At 43.4% G+C, this 19,935-nt stretch overlaps 1 protein-coding gene across 2 annotated transcripts in view; it reads right to left on the reverse strand.

Annotated features, from left to right (window-relative positions):
* Positions 1-121: 121 nt before the first annotated feature.
* The window catches only part of frmpd3 (FERM and PDZ domain containing 3), a 47,291-nt gene continuing 27,477 nt past the window's right edge, over positions 122-19,935 (reverse strand). The window contains exons 2-16 of one of the 2 annotated variants that reach the window (XM_026190912.2): positions 17,367-17,476; positions 17,102-17,256; positions 16,912-17,014; positions 16,568-16,613; positions 15,833-15,937; positions 11,228-11,335; positions 9,406-9,537; positions 8,284-8,403; positions 7,932-8,068; positions 7,281-7,407; positions 6,845-6,934; positions 6,589-6,768; positions 6,289-6,424; positions 4,692-5,585; positions 122-4,172 (exon numbers count right to left, since the gene is read on the reverse strand). In XM_026190912.2, the coding sequence (XP_026046697.1) occupies positions 1,372-4,172; positions 4,692-5,585; positions 6,289-6,424; positions 6,589-6,768; positions 6,845-6,934; positions 7,281-7,407; positions 7,932-8,068; positions 8,284-8,403; positions 9,406-9,537; positions 11,228-11,335; positions 15,833-15,937; positions 16,568-16,613; positions 16,912-17,014; positions 17,102-17,256; positions 17,367-17,404 (5,172 nt within the window). In that variant the 5' untranslated portion in view covers positions 17,405-17,476 and the 3' untranslated portion in view covers positions 122-1,371. The remainder of the gene's footprint in view (positions 4,173-4,691; positions 5,586-6,288; positions 6,425-6,588; positions 6,769-6,844; positions 6,935-7,280; positions 7,408-7,931; positions 8,069-8,283; positions 8,404-9,405; positions 9,538-11,227; positions 11,336-15,832; positions 15,938-16,567; positions 16,614-16,911; positions 17,015-17,101; positions 17,257-17,366; positions 17,477-19,935) is intronic. The other variant, XM_026190934.2, reaches the window with a different exon arrangement.

A 19,935-nucleotide genomic window follows, 5' to 3' on the forward strand; every position in this document is an offset into this window, starting at 1 on the left:
GCACTTTCTTTTAATAGCACATCCACTACACACGTTAGGCTGGCATAAATTCTAAAGGCTCTTGCTGTAATTTCCAGGAATAACAAGAGGATGAGACACAAAGAAGATTTCAGACAGGAAATGATGTGTTAGTTTTATTAAAATACATAGAAAACTACTTTATGTGTTCTTAAATATTTGCTAGATTGCACAATGTGTAACAGCACATAGAAAGCAAATTTGTTTATATTGTTTCTGAAAACTTAAATAAAAACAGGGGAATCTTTTAAAATTGATCAGCATTCACTTTTAGGAGATGAATTGTGAAAAAAAAAATAGCGGCATTAACTCTCTTGGAAACAGCGAATCAAACATTAAAAGATACAGTTCAACTTCAGAACTAGTTTCAGAGGTTGTGCAAAGTCCTAAGGATAAGCCTACTCACTTGCAGGTGGGTGTGTATAAACTATTGTTAACAATTGGTGAGGTGCAAGTGAGCTATGGATTAGTGGTGGCATAAAATACAGTCTGTGTTACTAAGTACATTGTGGGTATGCCTTCTCTGCAGCAGAATGAGGTAACAACACTCATTACTGTACCGTGAATAAGATTGTGACTTGAATCTATGCTACATTTTCTGCCCTGAGCAGGTCTGTTTCATACCTGCACCTTTATAGTGAGAGAAAGGGCATGTGTTTATCAGTATAGTTAAATATTTATACTTGTCTTTGAGTGCTTTTCATTTTCCAACACTGTCACTTACATTTTGACTCTTGTATCAGTATTTCACACTGTCAACATAGCTAGCAGAGACCAGTTTGCATTACAACAGAAAATTCAATAAACACAAACACCATCTAACACCATCTAACCAACCAGCCAACCCTTTGGACTACGTACTTTACAGAAGTTGCTATACTTGACGAGACTTCTGAAATATTTTTGTCCAAAGCATACATTTATTTCTGATGTGTTATAATTTTAATAGTTCTCTTGTTTCAATACATTTCAAATATATTCTTCACCTTTTTTCTTCACAAAACTTTATATTATTTGCTAGGTAGACACAACTCAAATATACATTACATATAAAATATTATACTATAATCATTTATGTATATTGTGAATATTGATATGAGGTGATTAGCCCTGTATCATCCAGTCTGTGTAGGGTTCATATCCCATTGTGCATTAGTTTGGTGTATCTTTCTACTTCATAATAAGATCCACGAGGCTACCTCAGGGCCTGTAAACATGTGATGGAACAGTTGCATTGCAATTTTTACTGAAGATGATTCATTGCACATCTCGTAAAAAATGTAAATAATAAATAAATAAACAATGAATTTGGATAGAGTTGCCACCCACATTCGGGACTGTTCTGATTTCATCTTACTGCAAAGGCAAAGTTTTGATGGGTCGAGTGAGGGAGCTCATGTTATTGGCGTTGGAGGAAACTTGGGGGCTCACTGTTTTTGTCGGTAAGCTGCTTGAGTGCCCCATTGACTCTTCTGCTGCACGCAACAGCAAAGTGTAATTGATGGCAACTTCCTCAACTTTTCTCAACAGCTGCAGCCTTTGGGCTTCTGAACGAACCCCTCTGACCAGTTTGATGAAAGTCTGAGTTAGTTCACACAACACTTGAAAGCTAGCCGTGACAACAGCAAGCATGCGTGTTGGACTTTTTTCAACACTCGCCACTCTCCGACAAGATGCTCTGAATTCTTTGAAGCGCACAGCCAGCTCCTGTTTGTACTCTGTAATCCGTGAAGGTTGAAGGCGAGCCTCACCCTCAGCTTGTGGGGTGTTAGCACAGTGACGCAGGATAGCCAACAACTCATTAGCATCCAATTGAGCATTTAGAAAACCATCGGGCAAGCTAAACGTTTTCCCTTGTAAAGCCTGCACCCGAGCTAGGCTCCCCTCCAGTGTACCGCAGGCTCTCAGGTCAATCTCCTGCATCTGAGGTTCCTCCTCTTCCACCTCCTCTTCGTCCCCGCTGCAGTCCTCGGCATTAAGAACCTGGAGGGTTTTGCTTACGACAGGAAAGGTATGTGAGTCCAGCTCCATGCCTGGAAGGACCTGAAGGGGTATTGAGTATGAAAGTTCATCTTTCTCGCTGCTTTCGTCTGCAGCCTCACACTTCCGGTAGCAAAAACAGAATGAGCAGCATTTGTCTTTGTCATCACTGTCTTCGCTAGGTATGGTCAGCAACACCTCTCCAGTCCCTTCTTTGTTTTCACGCAGTAGTTCCTCTCCCTGAATGAAAAACACACCCTTTTTCCCTTTCCCCTCCTGGTGGGACTGAGTGTGGACTGGCTCTACTGGGGTGGGGAGCCTCAGCCCTGTGGCTCTCACTCTCTCCATCTCCTTCTCGAGACTTTTGGCTTTGGGTTTTACCTCAGCATACACAGGTGTGCTAGTGCTGTTGTCCAGTTCTCCAATGCTGTATCGCCTCTGAAGCTTCTTATATTGTGGCGCTCCCATGCAATCTGTTTGAGAAGTACAGGTGGGCAAGCAGGAGCCATGTTCTCCTCTTGGCTCTCTTGACTCAAGACTTGTAGATCGTATTCGTGTGGTTTTGATCTCCAAAGTCTGAGGTCTCCTCGTAGCACCTTGGGTTTGAGGGGCTTTGGAGACTGCAGGAGGGGTCTTCGAGACAGTTCTCTCTCTACCTCTGTTTTGAGTCTCCGTTGTAGAGCCAACTGGTGTGTCAGGTAGTCGCATCCCCCTACACATTCGCTTGCAGTCACAACTGCGTCGCTGCTCCCTGGAGATCCCTGGTGCCTTAAGGACTGGACTGGAACGGAGCTGGCAGGAACAAGGAGTTCCTGAAGGTACGGGTGAGGAACCTTGGGGCATAAATTCTCCCTGCGATGACTTTGGTTTCAGCAGCTCCTCTAAAAACTCTAGCTCATACTGGCGAACTTTCTGCAGCTGAGCCCTGCGCTCATCTGTTTCTCTTCGCATTCTCGCTGGAAATGTGGCTGAAAGAAGATTTCTAAAGCTCAGGAAGGGAGCACTGCGCTGGGACTTCCCCTTACCACTGCTCTGTTTCTTCAAATCTCTGGCAGGGAGAGTGGAGACTTTATCTACAGAGTGACTAGGGGTTGTTGGATCATCTAAAATAGGTAAGGATTTCACTGGGCATTTCTGCGACTCAGGTTGTGATTTGTCCAGGGCACCCTCAGTTTTGCTTTCAGCTGTTTCTTTTCTCTCCGCTTTTGGAGGCAAACGAGGGGAGTACTTGGTTTGTATTTGTGGGCTGGGTTTTGCCAAATTAGGTTCTGGTCCTATTTTCGCCGCATTTTCTTTGTTGTTAGCCAGCTGGAGACCTTTGGCTCGAAGGCGCTCATCATCTGTGGGAGATGAGGATTGAAACACGACTATTTTCTGAACCTGTGGGTCTTTTAGTCTCAGTTGAGATGTAGACTCCTGTTGTACTGGACAAGTACAGAAAAGGTCATCAACTGGCAGAAGTTCTGTAGAGGCTGAAGGCTTCATGGTCTCACTAGAGGCAGTCTCGGCATCTTGGCACATGTTAGAGGGGGAAATCTTGGCAGTGGCAGTTCTATCCACAGACAAGAGACTAGGTAAGGCTTTGTTTGCAGGGTCTGTATTGAGAGGTACTGCTGTCTTCCCCTTTATACCATCAGAGATATTTTCTCTCACTGTCTCCCCAGAAGAATTTACTAACTTTTGATCTTTGCTGACTTGCTCTGTGTGTGAAGCACCAGAAGCCTTAAGTTCCACAGGTGGTTTAGACGGGGGCTCTGGGGTGTTTGCTTTGGTGGGTGCTTTTAATTCCCCTTTCGATTCAATCTGAGTAGTTTCATGATTGCCCGCCTGTTCTGTCACAACACTGAGAACCGCAGAGTCCTGGCTTGGGCTGACTTTAAAGGGAACAGTCTTGCTCAGGATTACTTGCTTGGGTGGACAGCCAGCACGGATCTGACCCACGGAGAAGGCCCCAGTCCCTATGGTCTTTGCAGTGCAGCCAGGGATTGCCAGGGGAAAGTCACGGCGGCAGAGGATCCGATCCTTGTTGATATGGTGAGCCAGCAGGTAGGCCTGGTTCTGGTTCTGTTTCATAGCTGACACCATCTCAGAAACGTCTGTCAATTCAGAAGAGTTGGTCTCATGGCCTGAGTCCAGTGATGACTCAGGTGTAATAGCAGCTAAGACAATCAGGCCTGAAGAGGAGAGCAACACAGTATAATGTTAGAATAACACACGAAATAAAAAAAAGAGAACATTTTCATAGTGTTCTGTGGAAACTGATATTTCCAGCTGACTGATAAAATTGTGATAATGAAACTGAAAATCAGTCGGGATCAAATCTCTTCAGATAATTTTATGCATCAATGGGTTTTCCACACAAGACACAAGAGTACTGTGGGTTGCGTGTGCACAGCTCTATGAGTGTAAGTGCCTCTATTTTAGGCAGATATAAAAATTTGGTTGGCTTGTTTTTTTAAGCACACGACTTAAATAGGCAGCTACTGATTCCTTATTCATGCAAAATCTGCTATTTTTTAGATGACTGACAACATTATTTTAAGCTTAATTAAAATATCTTTCTAGTTGGATATTAATGAACTAAAATGATGTATTGCAAATGTATGGTAATACTGTTTACTGGCAGTACATAATCCATGGCCTGTTTTGTACATGTGTATTTTGAGAACAGTGGCATGACTGAGGTTGTTGACCTGCAGTCTGTGTTGGCTGTTGAGGGTGATGGGGGTAATCCTCAGAGGCAGCCAAAGCTTCAAGTGCCTGTAAGGTGGACACCAGAGCGTCATCAAGCTCCTGGGCATGATCTCGGACCGTTCTTGTGGCCACATTATCAATAAGTGTCACAGGCACATCTTCCTTTGCCTGGGACAGCTTTCCAGAGGCGACCGCGGTGCTGGCACTGGTACGAGCCTTCCTCCCTCTCTTTGGGTCATCCTCATCAGAACTGTTGTCCCTGAAGCCAGGTGGTGGGGCAGCAATGGCAGGTGGTGGTGGTTGCAGCTTCTCTCCACCGCCAACTGCCTCTTCCTCGTCCTCTTCTTCATTCCCAGGTGGTGGTGGTAGAGCTGTCAGGTCAACAGCTCCTCCATCTCGGGAGGCACAAGTACTGGAGCAGTGTTTCCCAGAGCTTCCACTGCTGTTCATTGCAGGTGAGAGACCCTCTGCCCTAAGCCTGGCTTTGCAGGAGTCACAGAAGTATCGTGACGTTTTCTGGGATTGACCCATTGTTTGTGCTCGGATTCTAAATCCAGCATTCTCCACTGCTGGCTTTTCTAAAACTCCGGCTATTTCCTCTGTACTTTGCTGGGTGGGATCTGACTTTGTGCGGGGCCGTCCGGGTGGCTCCTGTGAAATAAAGTTCTCATTGATGTCGAGTTCTGCTTCGGCATGCGTTTGGAGATCCTGAAATTGTTGTTGTTCTCGAAGGTGGACATGACACAGGCCTAGATGCTGAGGTTCTGCGGGAACCACGGCCCTTGAAGACCCTGACTCCCTGTGCGAGCTTTCCCTCTCGTCTCCTCGTCGCCCTCCACTTGGCAAGCTGGCTGCCCCAGAGCGTGGGTGTGCATGGTAGGAACTTCTGTAATCTGAGGATAGAATTGTCAGAGGAGTGGAGAGTTTGAGGAGTTAAAAACTAATGGGGACAGAGAAGATCCAGATGGAAAAGCAGGCGGCAGCTGGTGGTCACATGGGGATTATTTATTTCAAAAATGAAAATTGAACGTTGAAGTTTGTTTGAAGTTAGAAGGTTAGATTCAGTGGGATGTGATGATAGAATGGTACTGTTCTTCTTTGATGTAGACTAAAGGTTGATACAGCAGATGGAAGCAGATCTGTTCATGTCTGGACAGCAAATGTTTATGATTACAGCAAAAATACATTTCAGTTAATCAGTTTCAGTTGATATTTTGTGTAAAAGTGAAATATGGACTACTTTTTTTCCAAATGAGTCAAGATGGAGATGGGAAGAGAGACAGCAGAGGGCGCCATGGGATGGGATTTCCAGGATACTCTGGATAATCAGGTAATGATTTCAAGCAGTGTCCATCAATGTCCATGAAGACTGAACATAATGAAGACTGCCAATTTCCTGACATGCAGTGTCTAATACGAAACCGGAAGAAAGACACTTATACGACTCTGAATGTGTGATGTTGTTCAACTTAAACTATTAAGGAAACAATGTTGTATTCTGTAGTTTTAAATTAAATCTTTACTTGGGCGTGGGCATGTAGTTCAGCATCAACATGGCATTTTGCAAATGAACAACAGAGGTTAAAAGTGACATACCTGCCTTGGTCAGCTGCGACTGACCCGGGGTTCTAAAGTAGATTGTACGTTTAGGATCTACAAAAAGCTTGAAGTAACCAGAGATGAGGCACGCAAAGTTACTGGCATCAGGCCATTCCATGAGGAGAACCAGTGGCTGTAAGGGAATGTCACGAAAGAGAATTAGGAGACTTAATAGGGGACAAGCATAGACCTTATCAAATTTAACTGTTGACCAGTGTATACTAAACAATTGTAGTATTTCCAAAGTTAAGTTTTAAACTATTGTAATATGAAACTTTTGGCACTTTGTAATGATACCTTGGCCTCATGGATTGTCACCTCCACACGAGCCACTCCCTGGCTCTCACGGTAGAGCTGGATCTTAGACACCCGACTGAACTCGGCCAAAACCGTTGTGAGGTTATTTTTCAGATCAATAACGTGACTGATGCCATGTCGAGGACCCACCAACAGGGTTGTAGCTGATTGTTTCTCCTCCTACAGAAGAACACAGCAACTTTACCATGATGGATGGATGGACATTTTACAGACGAATGATCCAAAAATATATTACCAGTCCAACAGTATGGAACAGTATTCCACCAAAAGGTGGAAGGTCATTGAGCACACGCATGTACTGCAGCTTTCCTTGCAGTGGAGGGACCTGTCAACAGAATGATAAAGAAGAATCTTTTAATAAAGACCAGTCCACCTTTAAATACAGCCTCTTAGGGGCACTCTTGAGCCACAGTTCTTTCTAATAAACTCTTATGCAACAGTTACATCTGTAAGGATGAAGAGCTTGTCGAAAGGAATGATTATCAAGCAGACATAAAGATTCTATACAATAAACTAAGATCCAGCAGAGGTTTTGGGTTTGCATTAATAGTAATCAAGAATATGGAGCATTTGCATGCATATACATATAAAATCATCCAGCAAGATACAAGCTATTGCAGTCATTAAAATGGTTTAGATTTTTACTGATAAAATGTTTTATATGAAGAAACCTTGTTCCCCGATGGTGGTGGATGCTGGTATGTCTTCAGCAACTGAGACAGGGATTTGCACACGTTTTTCTCCTTTACTGTTGGAAGTAGAGTAAGTGGAAGGAAAGGCTCTAGACCCCACTCTTTTCTGTGAAAACACAGAGAAGGATAGCAGAAGTGTACGCAAAAGACAAACAGAGTGGCGTGCAAGAGTACAAGGAGGATGTCATAACTGCAGGACCAAAGAAGTTTTCTTTCATCCTATCGGAAGATGTAGTGAGCCTGGCTGACATCTTCTACCAGCCCTGGTTTGACATGGCTATCCTAAGTCTATTACAAGCACATTGAACCTGTTCTGCTTCTGTGGTTGTGATAGTCGAAGCTAATTACTTGCTAGGTCGAGGTTTCGAAGAGTAAGTGGGCAAGTTGAGGGAGAGATGTAATTTCACAAAGCAATGGCTTTCTTTTTTTCATAATGACCTGCAGAAAATGATCCTTAAGTATTTGAGTTTTTAATACTGCTGGGATTAATTATTAATCATTTAGATATTGTTGAATGAACAAACGTCACTAAGGGACTCAGAATGGTTAATGAGGTTAAGAATGCAATAGATCAGGGTTTTTTTTTCCCCCTCTATAATTTCTGAAAACGTCACTTTTTTGTGGACTTACTCGACATGCTTGAGGGAGATCTTCTGATTGGGCCTTGCAGAGGACACAGTGATGTAAATATGAAGTGCGGCCAATCGTAACGTGACGTCTGATTTCCAGTCCATGCCAAAACGCTCCTTGATGACATCGTTGCGACTCTGTGAGGACATGATGACACATTCTCTGTATAGTGCTCTTTCCAAATTGTTTTTAAAATGTATTATTGATTTGTTTCGATTTCCTCATATTCCCAAAGAACAACTGCAAGAAAACTGTTTGCTCTGGCTCAAACAGCACTTTGAGGAGATGGCAACTTCAAAAGTATCATGACTGTTGACATCTGTTTTAATCTTCCTTTAATCCAATGCTTTACCTGTATATAAAGGTACTCAAATGCAGCGGGGTCCCTTCTTAGCAGATCTGCAGGGTCCTTGGGAAAGAAGCAAATGCGGAACAGACACTTCATCCCTTGGAAATAGGTTCTATGCACCACCTGTGGGAATACAATTATATCAACCACATACCAAATAACTTTGATTTTATTCACATATTGCAGTATCATTTTCATTTATTTCATATTTCATTTAGTCATTTCAGTATCATTTAAGTGAAGAGAGAAGACTGATGCATCATGAATCAATCTGCACTATCTTGGCATTTCACGGTGAGTTCTGTTTATGTGTCATTTTAGTCAAGGTGTAGTACGGCAAAAATGTTTAATGATCAAAATCACCTGCTGAAGTTCAATACGGGGATCAAAATGGAAAAATAGTTATTTAAGTGACCTTAAATGTGGAATGGTTGTTGGTGCCAGATGGGTGATTTGAGTATTTCAGAAACTGATGATCTACTGCAGGGGTCTCAAACTCCAGTCCTTGAGGGCCGGTTCCCTGAAACTTTTTTATGTGTCCCTTTTGCAACACAGAGAATAATCCAAAAAAAGAGAAAATATTCAGGAGGTCTGTGAGAAAAAGTGGTTTTTGATTGTTGGTTGTTGATGCCAGTGGTCAGGAGAGAATGGCCAGACTGCTTCCAGCTAATAGGAAGGCAACATCACTTAACCAAGGTGTGCAGAAGAGCATCTCTGAATGAACAACATGTCAAACTTGTGTGGTCAAGAACAGGGAACTGCAACCAGAATTGATGAGAAGACAACTGGAAAAAGGCTACCAGGTCTGATGAATTTCAATTTTTGCTCAAACAATCGTGGGAACCTCTGGTATAGCAGTAGGCAATACTGCTTCTCAATAACAAGGGCTGTGTTTTAATCTGCTGGTTATCTGAAGATATTGGATTTATTGGTAGGGGAACATGTCCTATCAGTTTCATGTAAATGTAGTTATAAAAAAACTTTTCAGTGACAACAACTTTTGGTGGGTAGGCTTTTGTTCTGTTATTATTTTTTAACACAGAAAATCACTTTTAACATAGCATGTATAAAATTTGAAGTGTTTTTAGACAAGTCTTCTTCTTTTTTTCATTCTAGGTTTCTTACATGTGTCAGTGGCTGGTTCTCCTGCAACAGATGCAACTTCTGATTCTGGTCCAGACCACCTGCCTCCAACACCAACGCAAAGTGCTCGATGTAGCGCAGTGAAAGGCGGTCCTGCAGGGAAGAGATCACATCCTGGAGGAAATGAGATGGAAGCAGATGAGTGACTGGGATACACTGCCTCAGTAAGAATACATTAAGCTACAAGAAATATGAACATTCATTGTACTGAAGCTACTTTTCACCTTGAACCCTTGAACCCCCCTCCCTCCATGTTTATGTGGTGCATTTTATCATTGATATCATTGTAGTGAGTATTTTCACTCAAATCTCTGTGCTTTGATATTATGTTTTGCCATTTTGTGCAGTAGAGAGCTTTTATAGATATTCTATATTCTGCACAGTGATTGCAACCGATTTAGGAAAATAATTCCAGCACGTTGGAGTGTGCAGGGAAAACATTTTACCTCAGTGCAGATCAGTATCTATGAATGATGTAGAGCTTCTTGTATCATCTTTCTAAAATGCAGAGAGTACCATCTAAGGGGACATTTATGACTTATCATTCCTCACTGCTGGCAATGCCTCAGGATAAGGTTTCATAATTTCTTCGGACTCTAAGTTGCACGGACATGAAAAAAGGAGTCTAATGTAGTGATGTTACTGCATTTTGGTAATGAATTTTTATATGGACTCTTATTAACAACTGCAAAAGAAAGCAAGTACACTAAATGCTTTGCTGCCCATCAAGAAGTTAGTTGACTTGTGCTGATGTATTCCAATAGCTGTCCCTAAAAGATAAGCAGTTTTAATGCTATTGATCTGTGTGCTTTGCATTAAATGACGCTTGGGGGAAGCCACACTATCAAGTGAAGGAGCCACAGAATGCAGCCGAAAACACCGCAGGGAAGCTTCTTTAGTTGACAGATACTCTAATAGCCATACAAGTAGGCATCCTCTTGTACCATTGATTAAATCTGCGGTATTGTATTATTGATCTGAGCTTTCTTATTATGCTGAAATTCCATTTAATTAGGCTGACAGGAGAGAGCTTCCGCTATCTCTCCTTTAAAGTGCTTCTGAGTTTTCTTTTTTCTTTTCTCCCTCACCCTCCATGAGCAGAAGAGAGATTTGTAAAATCTAATAGAGTCCATTTAATGAGTCTGCTCGGAGATGTCACACTCATCTTAGAGGCTGACATAGAGACAGAAATGACCTCTGTCTGACTGAATTCATTTGTTGCTTTATGACCTTAATCACTTTAATGAGATTTTACATTCCAGAAACTGCCAGGAAAAAAGTTTCATAGAATTAAAGCTATTTTTTTTCTCTGTGTTTTCTGAAACCTGTGATTAATTAGATAAACTTTGAGGGCTCTTAGCTTGACAGATTTGTGGTTAAACTGTTTATTTACTTATGGCAATTTGATTGTGTTGATAGTCTTTCTGTATTCTGATCCAAAATGTACTTTAACGATTTATTTGCTACAAAATGGATTTATGTCGACACCAAAAAAAAAGAAAAGACGCAAAAACCAAAACACAAGATGGGTATGTATGATGAATGTACATCCATCATACATTTCCCTTTTAGTCTGACTTCAACTATATTCTCCAGCTTTTTTATAGCAAAACAATAAAGAGGGATGAGGGAACTGCAGTTTATCACCACGAATTATCACTTCACATCTTCATCTACTTCACGAGGAGCCATTTCAACCATAGTCAAATAAAATTAATGATTATAGGGGCACTAAGTCATTGCTGTAATCATGTGGTAATTCCTGTTGCCCTTTCCCCTGTGCTCAGCTGTAGGCTGTACGTACCCGAACAGTGGTACGGCTATCGAACGTAAATGACTTGATCTGTCCATTCTCCAAGAACACCTTCAACACATTTGGTATGAGTAGCAAAGAGTCGTCCTTGAGCATTGTCTGAAAGAGAAAAAAGTCCTGTGTTTAGCCCAGGAAAGGCATGTGTGAGCTAGTTTTGCTGTAAAAAAAATCAACACAATCAGCTTTACTCGTTGGCGAAAGGCAATAATAAAAAGCACTGCAAAGGGAGGATCTAAGAAACAAAGGGGCCTTACGAGAACAATAGAGTGATTCTTAACTGAACTCCGGACAGCCTCAAAAGGAACCTCCAGAGCCTGCCTTACGATGCCGAACCCATGCGTTGTATCATGATCAAAGAAAGGCCTATTCACTTTTTCTGATCTACCCATTCAATATGTATGCCATGCAAAGAAAATTGGATGGTGGGAGTGGAAGCACTCACTGCAGAGTAGGGTGAGGGAAAGCATAAGAGGACAAGCACTATTCAAGGTTACTGCTTTGGACTTAAAGCACACATTAATAGAAAAGTTGCGATATGCAGTTCGCGTCTTCTCCCGTTTCCCCCCTTTTTTTGCTAAAATGTGATGTGATACCACTCTTCCCTCAATATCATCTTTTTCAAAAAAAAGTCTTGCTCAGAAAAAAATGTTCAAGTTGTCATTGTGTAATTTCAAAGAGCTGCACTTGTGATCAAGAAAAAAAAGGTAGTGTAATGAGATGAAGTTTGAGTTGGTTTTACTGTGATAAGCCATAATGATTCTGCAGGAAACGGCCTCACAGCCCAAATAAAATCCTCCATAAACCTCCCTCCCAAAATCCAGCTCTGTTTTTCTTGTCTTGTTTCTCTCTCTCTCTCTCTCTCTCTCTCTCTCTCTCTCTCTCTCTCTCTATATATATATATATATATATATATATATATATATGTGTGTGTAAATACACTGACTGAAGGTGGTGTTAGGAAGCTGCTGCCTTGTCCACAGAATCGTTTTACTATTATCAAATGAATTCTTTTCATTTGATAACAGCACCACCAAGGCTGGGGACGGAGCAATACTGGAAGAGCATATGGGAGAAGGATGCAACCCATAACGGCAATGCTCAGTGGCTAGAGGATCTGAGGGCTGACCACAGCGACCTCCCTGAACAGGGTCCAGTAACCATCACAGTGGCAGATATCCAAGAAAGGGTCTCCAGTATGAAGAGTTGGACAGCACCAGGGCCCGACATGGTTCATGCCTACTGGCTGAAGAAGCTGACTGCACTCCACGAGCGTCTGGCAGCACAAATGAACCAGCTGCTAGTTAACGAGAGACACCCGGAATGGCTAACTGAAGGCCGGACGGTCCTGATCCCCAAGGACCCCAAGAAGGGACCGGTCCCCTCCAACTACCGACCAATAACCTGCCTCAGTACTACATGGAAGCTCCTGTCAGGCATCATATCGGCTAAGATGAACAGGCACATGGGTCAATACATGAGCGGGACACAGAAAGGAATTGGCAAGAATACCAGAGGCGCAAAACACCAGCTACTGGTAGACAGAACAATCAGCCGAGACTGCAAGACCAGACTGACCAACCTGTGCACTGCCTGGATTGATTACAAGAAGGCCTATGACTCAATGCCCCACAGCTGGATACTGGAATGCCTAGAATTGTACAAGATCAATGGGACCCTAAGAGCCTTCATCAGGAACTCAATGGGGATGTGGCGTACAACACTAGAGGCCAACTCCAAGCCCATAGCACAAGTCACCATCAAGTGCGGGATCTACCAAGGAGATGCTCTGTCCCCACTGCTGTTCTGCATAGGCCTGAACCCCCTCAGTGAGATCATTAACAAGACTGGCTACGGATACCGACTACGGAACGGAGCAGTTGTCAGCCACCTCCTGTACATGGATGACATCAAGCTGTATGCCAAGAGTGAACGAGACATCGATTCACTGATCCACACTACCAGGCTATACAGCAATGACATTGGAATGTCGTTCGGACTGGAGAAGTGTAGTCGGATGGTAACAAAGAGAGGGAAGGTAGTCAGAACTGAGGGGATTGAACTACCAGAAGGCAACATTGCAGACATAGAGGACAGTTACAAGTACTTGGGGATCCCACAGGCGAATGGGAACCATGAAGAGGCCGCTAGAAAAGCTGCAACCACCAAGTACCTGCAGAGGGTCAGGCAAGTCCTGAGGAGTCAGCTGAATGGTAAGAACAAGATCCGGGCCATCAACACGTACGCCCTGCCCGTGATCAGGTACCCTGCTGGGGTAATAGGCTGGCCAAAGGAGGAGATAGAAGCCACTGACATAAAGACAAGAAAGCTCCTTACCATGCATGGAGGGTTTCACCCCAAATCCAGCACCCTGAGGCTGTACGCTAAGCGGAAGGAAGGGGGCCGGGGACTGGTGAGTGTCAGCACCACAGTCCAGGATGAGACAACGAACATCCAAGAATACATTAGGAAGATGGCCCCAACTGACCGAGTGCTCAGTGAATACCTCAGGCAGCAGAAACCCAAGAAAGAGGAGGGAGACGAGGAACCATCATGGAAGGACAGGCCCCTGCACGGTATGTACCACCGGCAGATAGAGGAGGTGGCTGATATCCAGAAATCCTACCAGTGGCTGGACAAAGCTGGACTGAAAGACAGCACAGAGGCACTAATCATGGCAGCACAAGAACAAGCTCTGAGCACAAGATCCATAGAGGCTGGGGTCTATCACACCAGGCAAGACCCCAGGTGCAGGCTGTGTAAAGATGCCCCAGAGACAATCCAGCACATAACAGCAGGGTGCAAGATGCTAGCAGGCAAGGCATACATGGAACGCCATAACCAAGTGGCCGGCATAGTGTACAGGAACATCTGTGCCGAGTATAACCTGGAAGTCCCGAGGTCAAAATGGGAGATGCCCCCAAGGGTGGTGGAGAATGACCGAGCTAACATCCTGTGGGACTTCCAGATACAGACGGACAAAATGGTGGTGGCTAACCAACCGGACATAGTGGTGGTAGACAAACAGAAGAAGACGGCCGTAGTGATCGATGTAGCGGTTCCGAATGACAGCAATATCAGGAAGAAGGAACACGAGAAGCTGGAGAAATACCAAGGGCTCAGAGAAGAGCTCGAGAGGATGTGGAGGGTGAAGGTAACGGTGGTCCCCGTGGTAATCGGAGCACTAGGTGCGGTGACTCCCAAGCTAGGCGAGTGGCTCCAGCAGATCCCTGGAACAACATCGGAGATCTCTGTCCAGAAGAGCGCAGTCCTGGGAACAGCTAAGATACTGCGCAGGACCCTCAAGCTCCCAGGCCTCTGGTAGAGGACCCGAGCTTGAAGGATAAACCGCCCGCAGGGGCGTGCTGGGTGTTTTTTTATATATATATATATATATATATATATATATATATATATATATATATATATATATATATGTGTATATATATATATATATATATATATATGTGTATATATATGTATATATATATATATATATATATGACAAGGTTGGTAAGAAAATTAGTCAGGCATTGCTAGTCGCGGCAGAGAAATGTGGATTTTACTGCAACAGTATCTGTCTCACAAAAAGCATTTAGTTTAAGCGGAGAGCTGTGTCCGCAGCAGATGCCCAAGCAGTCTGTTTTCGGAGAACTTAAGTATTCAAAAGACTCAACAAGCTGTTCCTCCGTGCAGATTGGAAGAAACTGAAGTCTGAGTTACGAGTGAACAGATCTTCCTCCATACTGCAGCACTAAAGCCAGGGTGCACTGGTTAAGCGACTCAGATAAACAGGTCTATCGCTTCCCATTACAAGCCAACCACCTTTGTCCTTGCTGGTTTACAGTGATTTGGAACCAGTTTGACATATGCAAAGTCTGCCCAGAGAGGCAAATTACAACTCAACACTATTATGTCACTGTCCCTCTTTTTTGCTGACACTGTAAGTCTATAGCAGATAGTAAAATCGATACTGAAAAAAGCCTTTATTCAAAGATCAGTGATTTGGTGGTCCGTGCACCAAACAATTGTGTTCTCTGTCTTCTTTGATTAACTTAACACAAAAGGAAAATAAAATTTTGTCCGATTTTTTTAATTTATTGATTATCTGTTTCCCGCTATGTTTTTGCTTTCACCTTATTTATTGCGTGGGCTAATGTTCCCTAAATGTGTTCTTGATTGACATGTTGCTGGGGACTGTACAGAAATGCTTTTATTACTGGAGCATTTTGTTGGAAATGGAGGTGTTATCTGTAGCGTGTGGATGTTGATTAGTAGAGTGAGATTTTGGGAGGTTTACCATATGCAGCTGAGTTGAAAGGTTGGACTATAATGGTCAAAAAAACAAATGAAGTCATATTGTGATTGTTTACATGGCTTTGAAAAGAGGGAGGCTACAGGTTGTTTTTTTTTCAATGCCTCAGCCTCTTTCTCACTACACACACAAACAGGATGATTGAACATCCTAAAAGGATGGTGAGAGGATGCTTAAGGATTTCTGAAAGCATTTGTGGCTGCTGATCAAATCAAGAGAAATGCACAGGAGGTCTGTGTTTGCGCGCGTGTGCATGACGTAGAGACGCGACAAGTTGAACTTACTGAGTCCGGGTCGCTGATGGACACTTGCTCTGAGAAGCGCACTTTGGGCGGGTTTGTTCGCAGGCGGGCCTTTTTGGCTGCACTTATGAAGGCAGATTTAGGTGACTGAGGATGAGAAGAGAGTGGGAGAGGAACTCAGCTTAGAGGATGAGACATAAATGAAAGAAAAGCCCCCCCGACTGCTGGTGCTAAAGAGACATATTGGAGAGCAGGCTAATGCTACTGCAATGCGACAACTGGATAAGTGCAAACTTTTAACATTAGCCTTACCCCATTTTCAGTATTTAAAACTGGTTGTTTTTTTAACAAAATAAAATTTTTTAACACTTAGTATTATCAGTACATGGATAATGAGCTTTCATGCGCTTTCATAATGTCAGGGTTTCACCATCTAACAATGTCCAGTTTAGTCAGATGGTTAGTGGTGCTTTTCCTTTTTCTCTGTATTTATCTGTGCATACACAGAAGAGTCTTTATTTAATAAGGTCTCATGTAGGTGCTAATATGCTCACTTAGAGTTCTTCTGAGGGGTGACCAGAAAAAGAAATCACTCTAGCGTGTAAAGCATGGCAGCGAATACTAATGTGTGTCTGCACTGCATTGGTGTGTACTATTATGAGGGAGAACTGTATAGATTCAGGCTGAAAGTGGAAGTGTTTATTATTGACTGATGAGAAGTAAGAGAAATCCTGAAGGACAGGAACAGGAAAGAAAGCGATTTTCCCAGCTTACTACCTGATGGGGCTGCAGCACAGTGAGAACTATCGTGTCTTTGCAGCGTCTATGGAACAACAGAGAATGGAGTGGGTTAGAAAATGCCAAGGACTGCATGGTATTTGGAGGCCCCCAGTTTATAGCTGCCGTCTCCTTTGCCGTTCTTCAGCTGCAAAAGTGACTGACTCATCCGCAGGTTTGGGTTGATGTAACGCATCGCCAGCAATAAGAAACACTTTGTTCCTTTTCACACTCACCACTTTTACTCCCCTTCACCTGCGCTGCTGATCACCTGCCCCCGATGCCACCCCCTCCTCCCTCCTCCCTCCACCCCCCCTCCCTCCTGGGACAGTAAAGGATGTTACCTTACAAGGTCTATGACTCTCTCTCGGGGCGCGTCGCTCACCGTCTCCTCGTTAATAGCCAAGATCTGGTCTCCGGGAAGAAGCTTGCCAAAGGAGGGGCCGTCTGCAAATGAAACGGGATACCATATGCATGCAGCATAGAGAAACCTGAAATCTGAATGCTGGCTTTCTCACATACATGAACACTAACCAGCAGAGACGGAGCGTACAATGACAGGTCTCTGGCTGCCTGCAATGAAGCCGAAGCCTTGAGTCGGGTGGCGCTGGATGGTGACCTGTCGAGCGGAGGCAGGACTTAGGGTACCACTGTCCATACCATCCTGGCTCTCCTCTAACATTGCAGTGCTATATAGAACACAGATATTCAGATATAAAAAGGGGCAAGTGCACACAGAGACAGTGATGAATGTGCATTTTGTTTTGAGAAAAACTAGTGCGAAAAAAGCACCATGTACCTGCGTGCGTTCGTGTGTCCATCCTGGACCTTGGCCATCCCCTGAGAGGACGGGGCAGCATGGGACAGGTTTGCACTGCAAAGGCTGCTTTCTGTTTGGCAATCATTCACCTGCTCAAAAGAAGGGGAACAAGGGGGGTGGGGGGGGGGGGATGTGAGAAACTGAAATAAAAATTTTCCTGGTTTGACAGCAGCAAAAATACTATTTTGTTGTTGTTGATGTTTTAATGTGCTGAGTTTATCTAAGCACATCTTGGAACACTGCTACAGGGAAAAATAAAATCATAAATGTGAAGCTGAAAAATGTAACACTCAAGATTACAATCCCAGACATCTTCAACAGCTGACAAGTTGCATTTGGCTTTGGTTAAGGTTGTTTGTTGTACCGAGTGAGTGTGCGGGATGCAGGTAAAAATGTAGGCGGTAAAATATATTTGTTAAAAGTACCTGCCCTTTGAAGCACACCTTCAGGAAAGCTGCACTTATCAAGGAACAGTAACATAATGCACACACAGGATGAAACACATTAAGGTCTCTGATTCTGCCAGTTTCTGCAAGTGTGGACCAAACTACTCCCGTGAACCACACATGCTCTTTTGCAGATGCCTGTGTGGGAGGCAGCGAAAGCAAGATTACTGAAAGACTGAGTGTGAATGTAGCATGTGGGTTTCTGTGTTTGTAGCAGAAAAAATGGAAATTATTGTGCGAGGGATAGAGAGCCAGATATTTATGCTCATATCTGTGATCTAGGACTCTGATGACTGCTGGCTAAAGAGAGAGAGAGAGAGAGAGACGCTGATTGTAATGTTAATGCTGCAGATGGCCCAAAACAGAAAGAGCATGACAGCACTGCTCAGGATTATTATGCAGGGGTACTGTTGAGAGCAAATACCTTTCTGAGTGCCACAGGCAGAGAACAAACTGTCAGTAGTCACATTAGTCAATAGTCCAGATTCATATTCCTGTCACTTGTTGTTTCTGATAACAGTGGCTTATGAGGGAGCACGGCTCATTTGCAGTTCCATTGATGCATTGCTGATCTCTACCTTGTGTCATGGTATCAGATGAGAGTAGATGTATCATAGATAGGCTTCATATTGTGCTCGGTCCATGACTAACAATCCATTACGCTGCATGTGCTTTGAATTTCAATTATGCTAATAATTTAAAAAGATTAGATTCATATAAAAAAATTTCTGTCTTCGACATTCAGCTAACTTATGAGGGATCATCCGTCTGTATCAAAGGTGCACGGCGGTGACAAATGACGCTGCACCAGCTGGTTCTGCCTCCAACAGAAGATTACCCATTTTTGATTGAGATCGGTTATTTTCTCATTTGACTTTGGCAGTGGATTCTGATGGTGCACTTCTTCCCCCAGTTATTCTTCTTTTCTCTGTCCCTCTAACATTTCACAGCTTCTTTCTTCACTTACCAGAAGGATACCCATTCTTATGAATCCTGACAGGCTGTTTCTCAGGTATGTGTGTCACTGCAAACACCTCCAGTGCAGTGAAAGGCAAGATCTGTGAACTAAGCAGGGAAACAATGGCCTGCACTTGTACATTTGTTGTAGAGGAGTCTATGCTGTAGCTAAAATTGCTCATTTCCAGCGATAACTTTATTATACAACTGCAGGTAACCGCTATGAACTCAGGGACAAAGGAATACATTCTCTTCTATCTGGTTTTCAGCCGATGGCTTTGAGAATACCACACAGATTTTACAGCTTTAGATTCCTCATTTAATTCAGAGATTAGTTTTGGTATTCAAAAGTATTGAGGAAAAAAACAGGACAGAGCAGAAGCGGAGAGATGAAGGTAGCCAGCGGACACTGAAGCTTGCACATCTGCAAAGATAAACAGCTATTCAGCAGAGGGGCCAACCTTTTAGAGAAGACACCGAGGAATTCTGTCAAGAAATGATCCCCAAGGGCATCGCCAAGCCTGTACGTTGCTATGACTACAGCTCTCAGTAGCTTGTTGAAGCTCGACCGGATGGAGGGATAGTGGGTGGATAAGAATAGCGATCTGGCCACTACAAGATATAGAAAGGGCTAGCTAGACGCTCTCTCATCACCCTGCAGTCACTGTGGCTAGATGCCAACACTTCCTCAGGCCCCTTGAGGTCAAGGCATCATATACCTGACCCTCCTCAGTGCCGCAGTCTGCAGCTGTCTCCTAGGCCTCAGGGTGTAGGAAAAAGGATCTTTTTACTTATCATCTTTCCAGGTCTGCACCCTAACAGACCTATCAGTAGTTTAGAGAGACGCTGTATTTCATAATGCTTAGTAGTTCCGAAGTAATGTCAAAACTGGCAACACTACACCAACCAGTCAGGCAGTCTCTCAACATTCAGTGCAGTCCATCTACATTAGGATAAAATCTAAATTAACTTTGTTGTGCCGTGTTCCTCTTTCTCTTTCTTTCAATTCAATATTTCAATTTGTATTTGTTGTTGTTTTATCCATAATGTGTCTGTCCAGCTACCAGGTCTTGCCTGGCTTATATCAAACTTTTGCCCTTTTAGTATGAACCAATAAAAAGGTCTTAAAATCGATTTCAATAGAA

This window comes from Astatotilapia calliptera, chromosome 2, assembly GCF_964374335.1.
Source record: "Astatotilapia calliptera chromosome 2, fAstCal68.1, whole genome shotgun sequence".
NCBI classification, from domain to species: Eukaryota; Metazoa; Chordata; class Actinopteri; order Cichliformes; family Cichlidae; genus Astatotilapia; species Astatotilapia calliptera.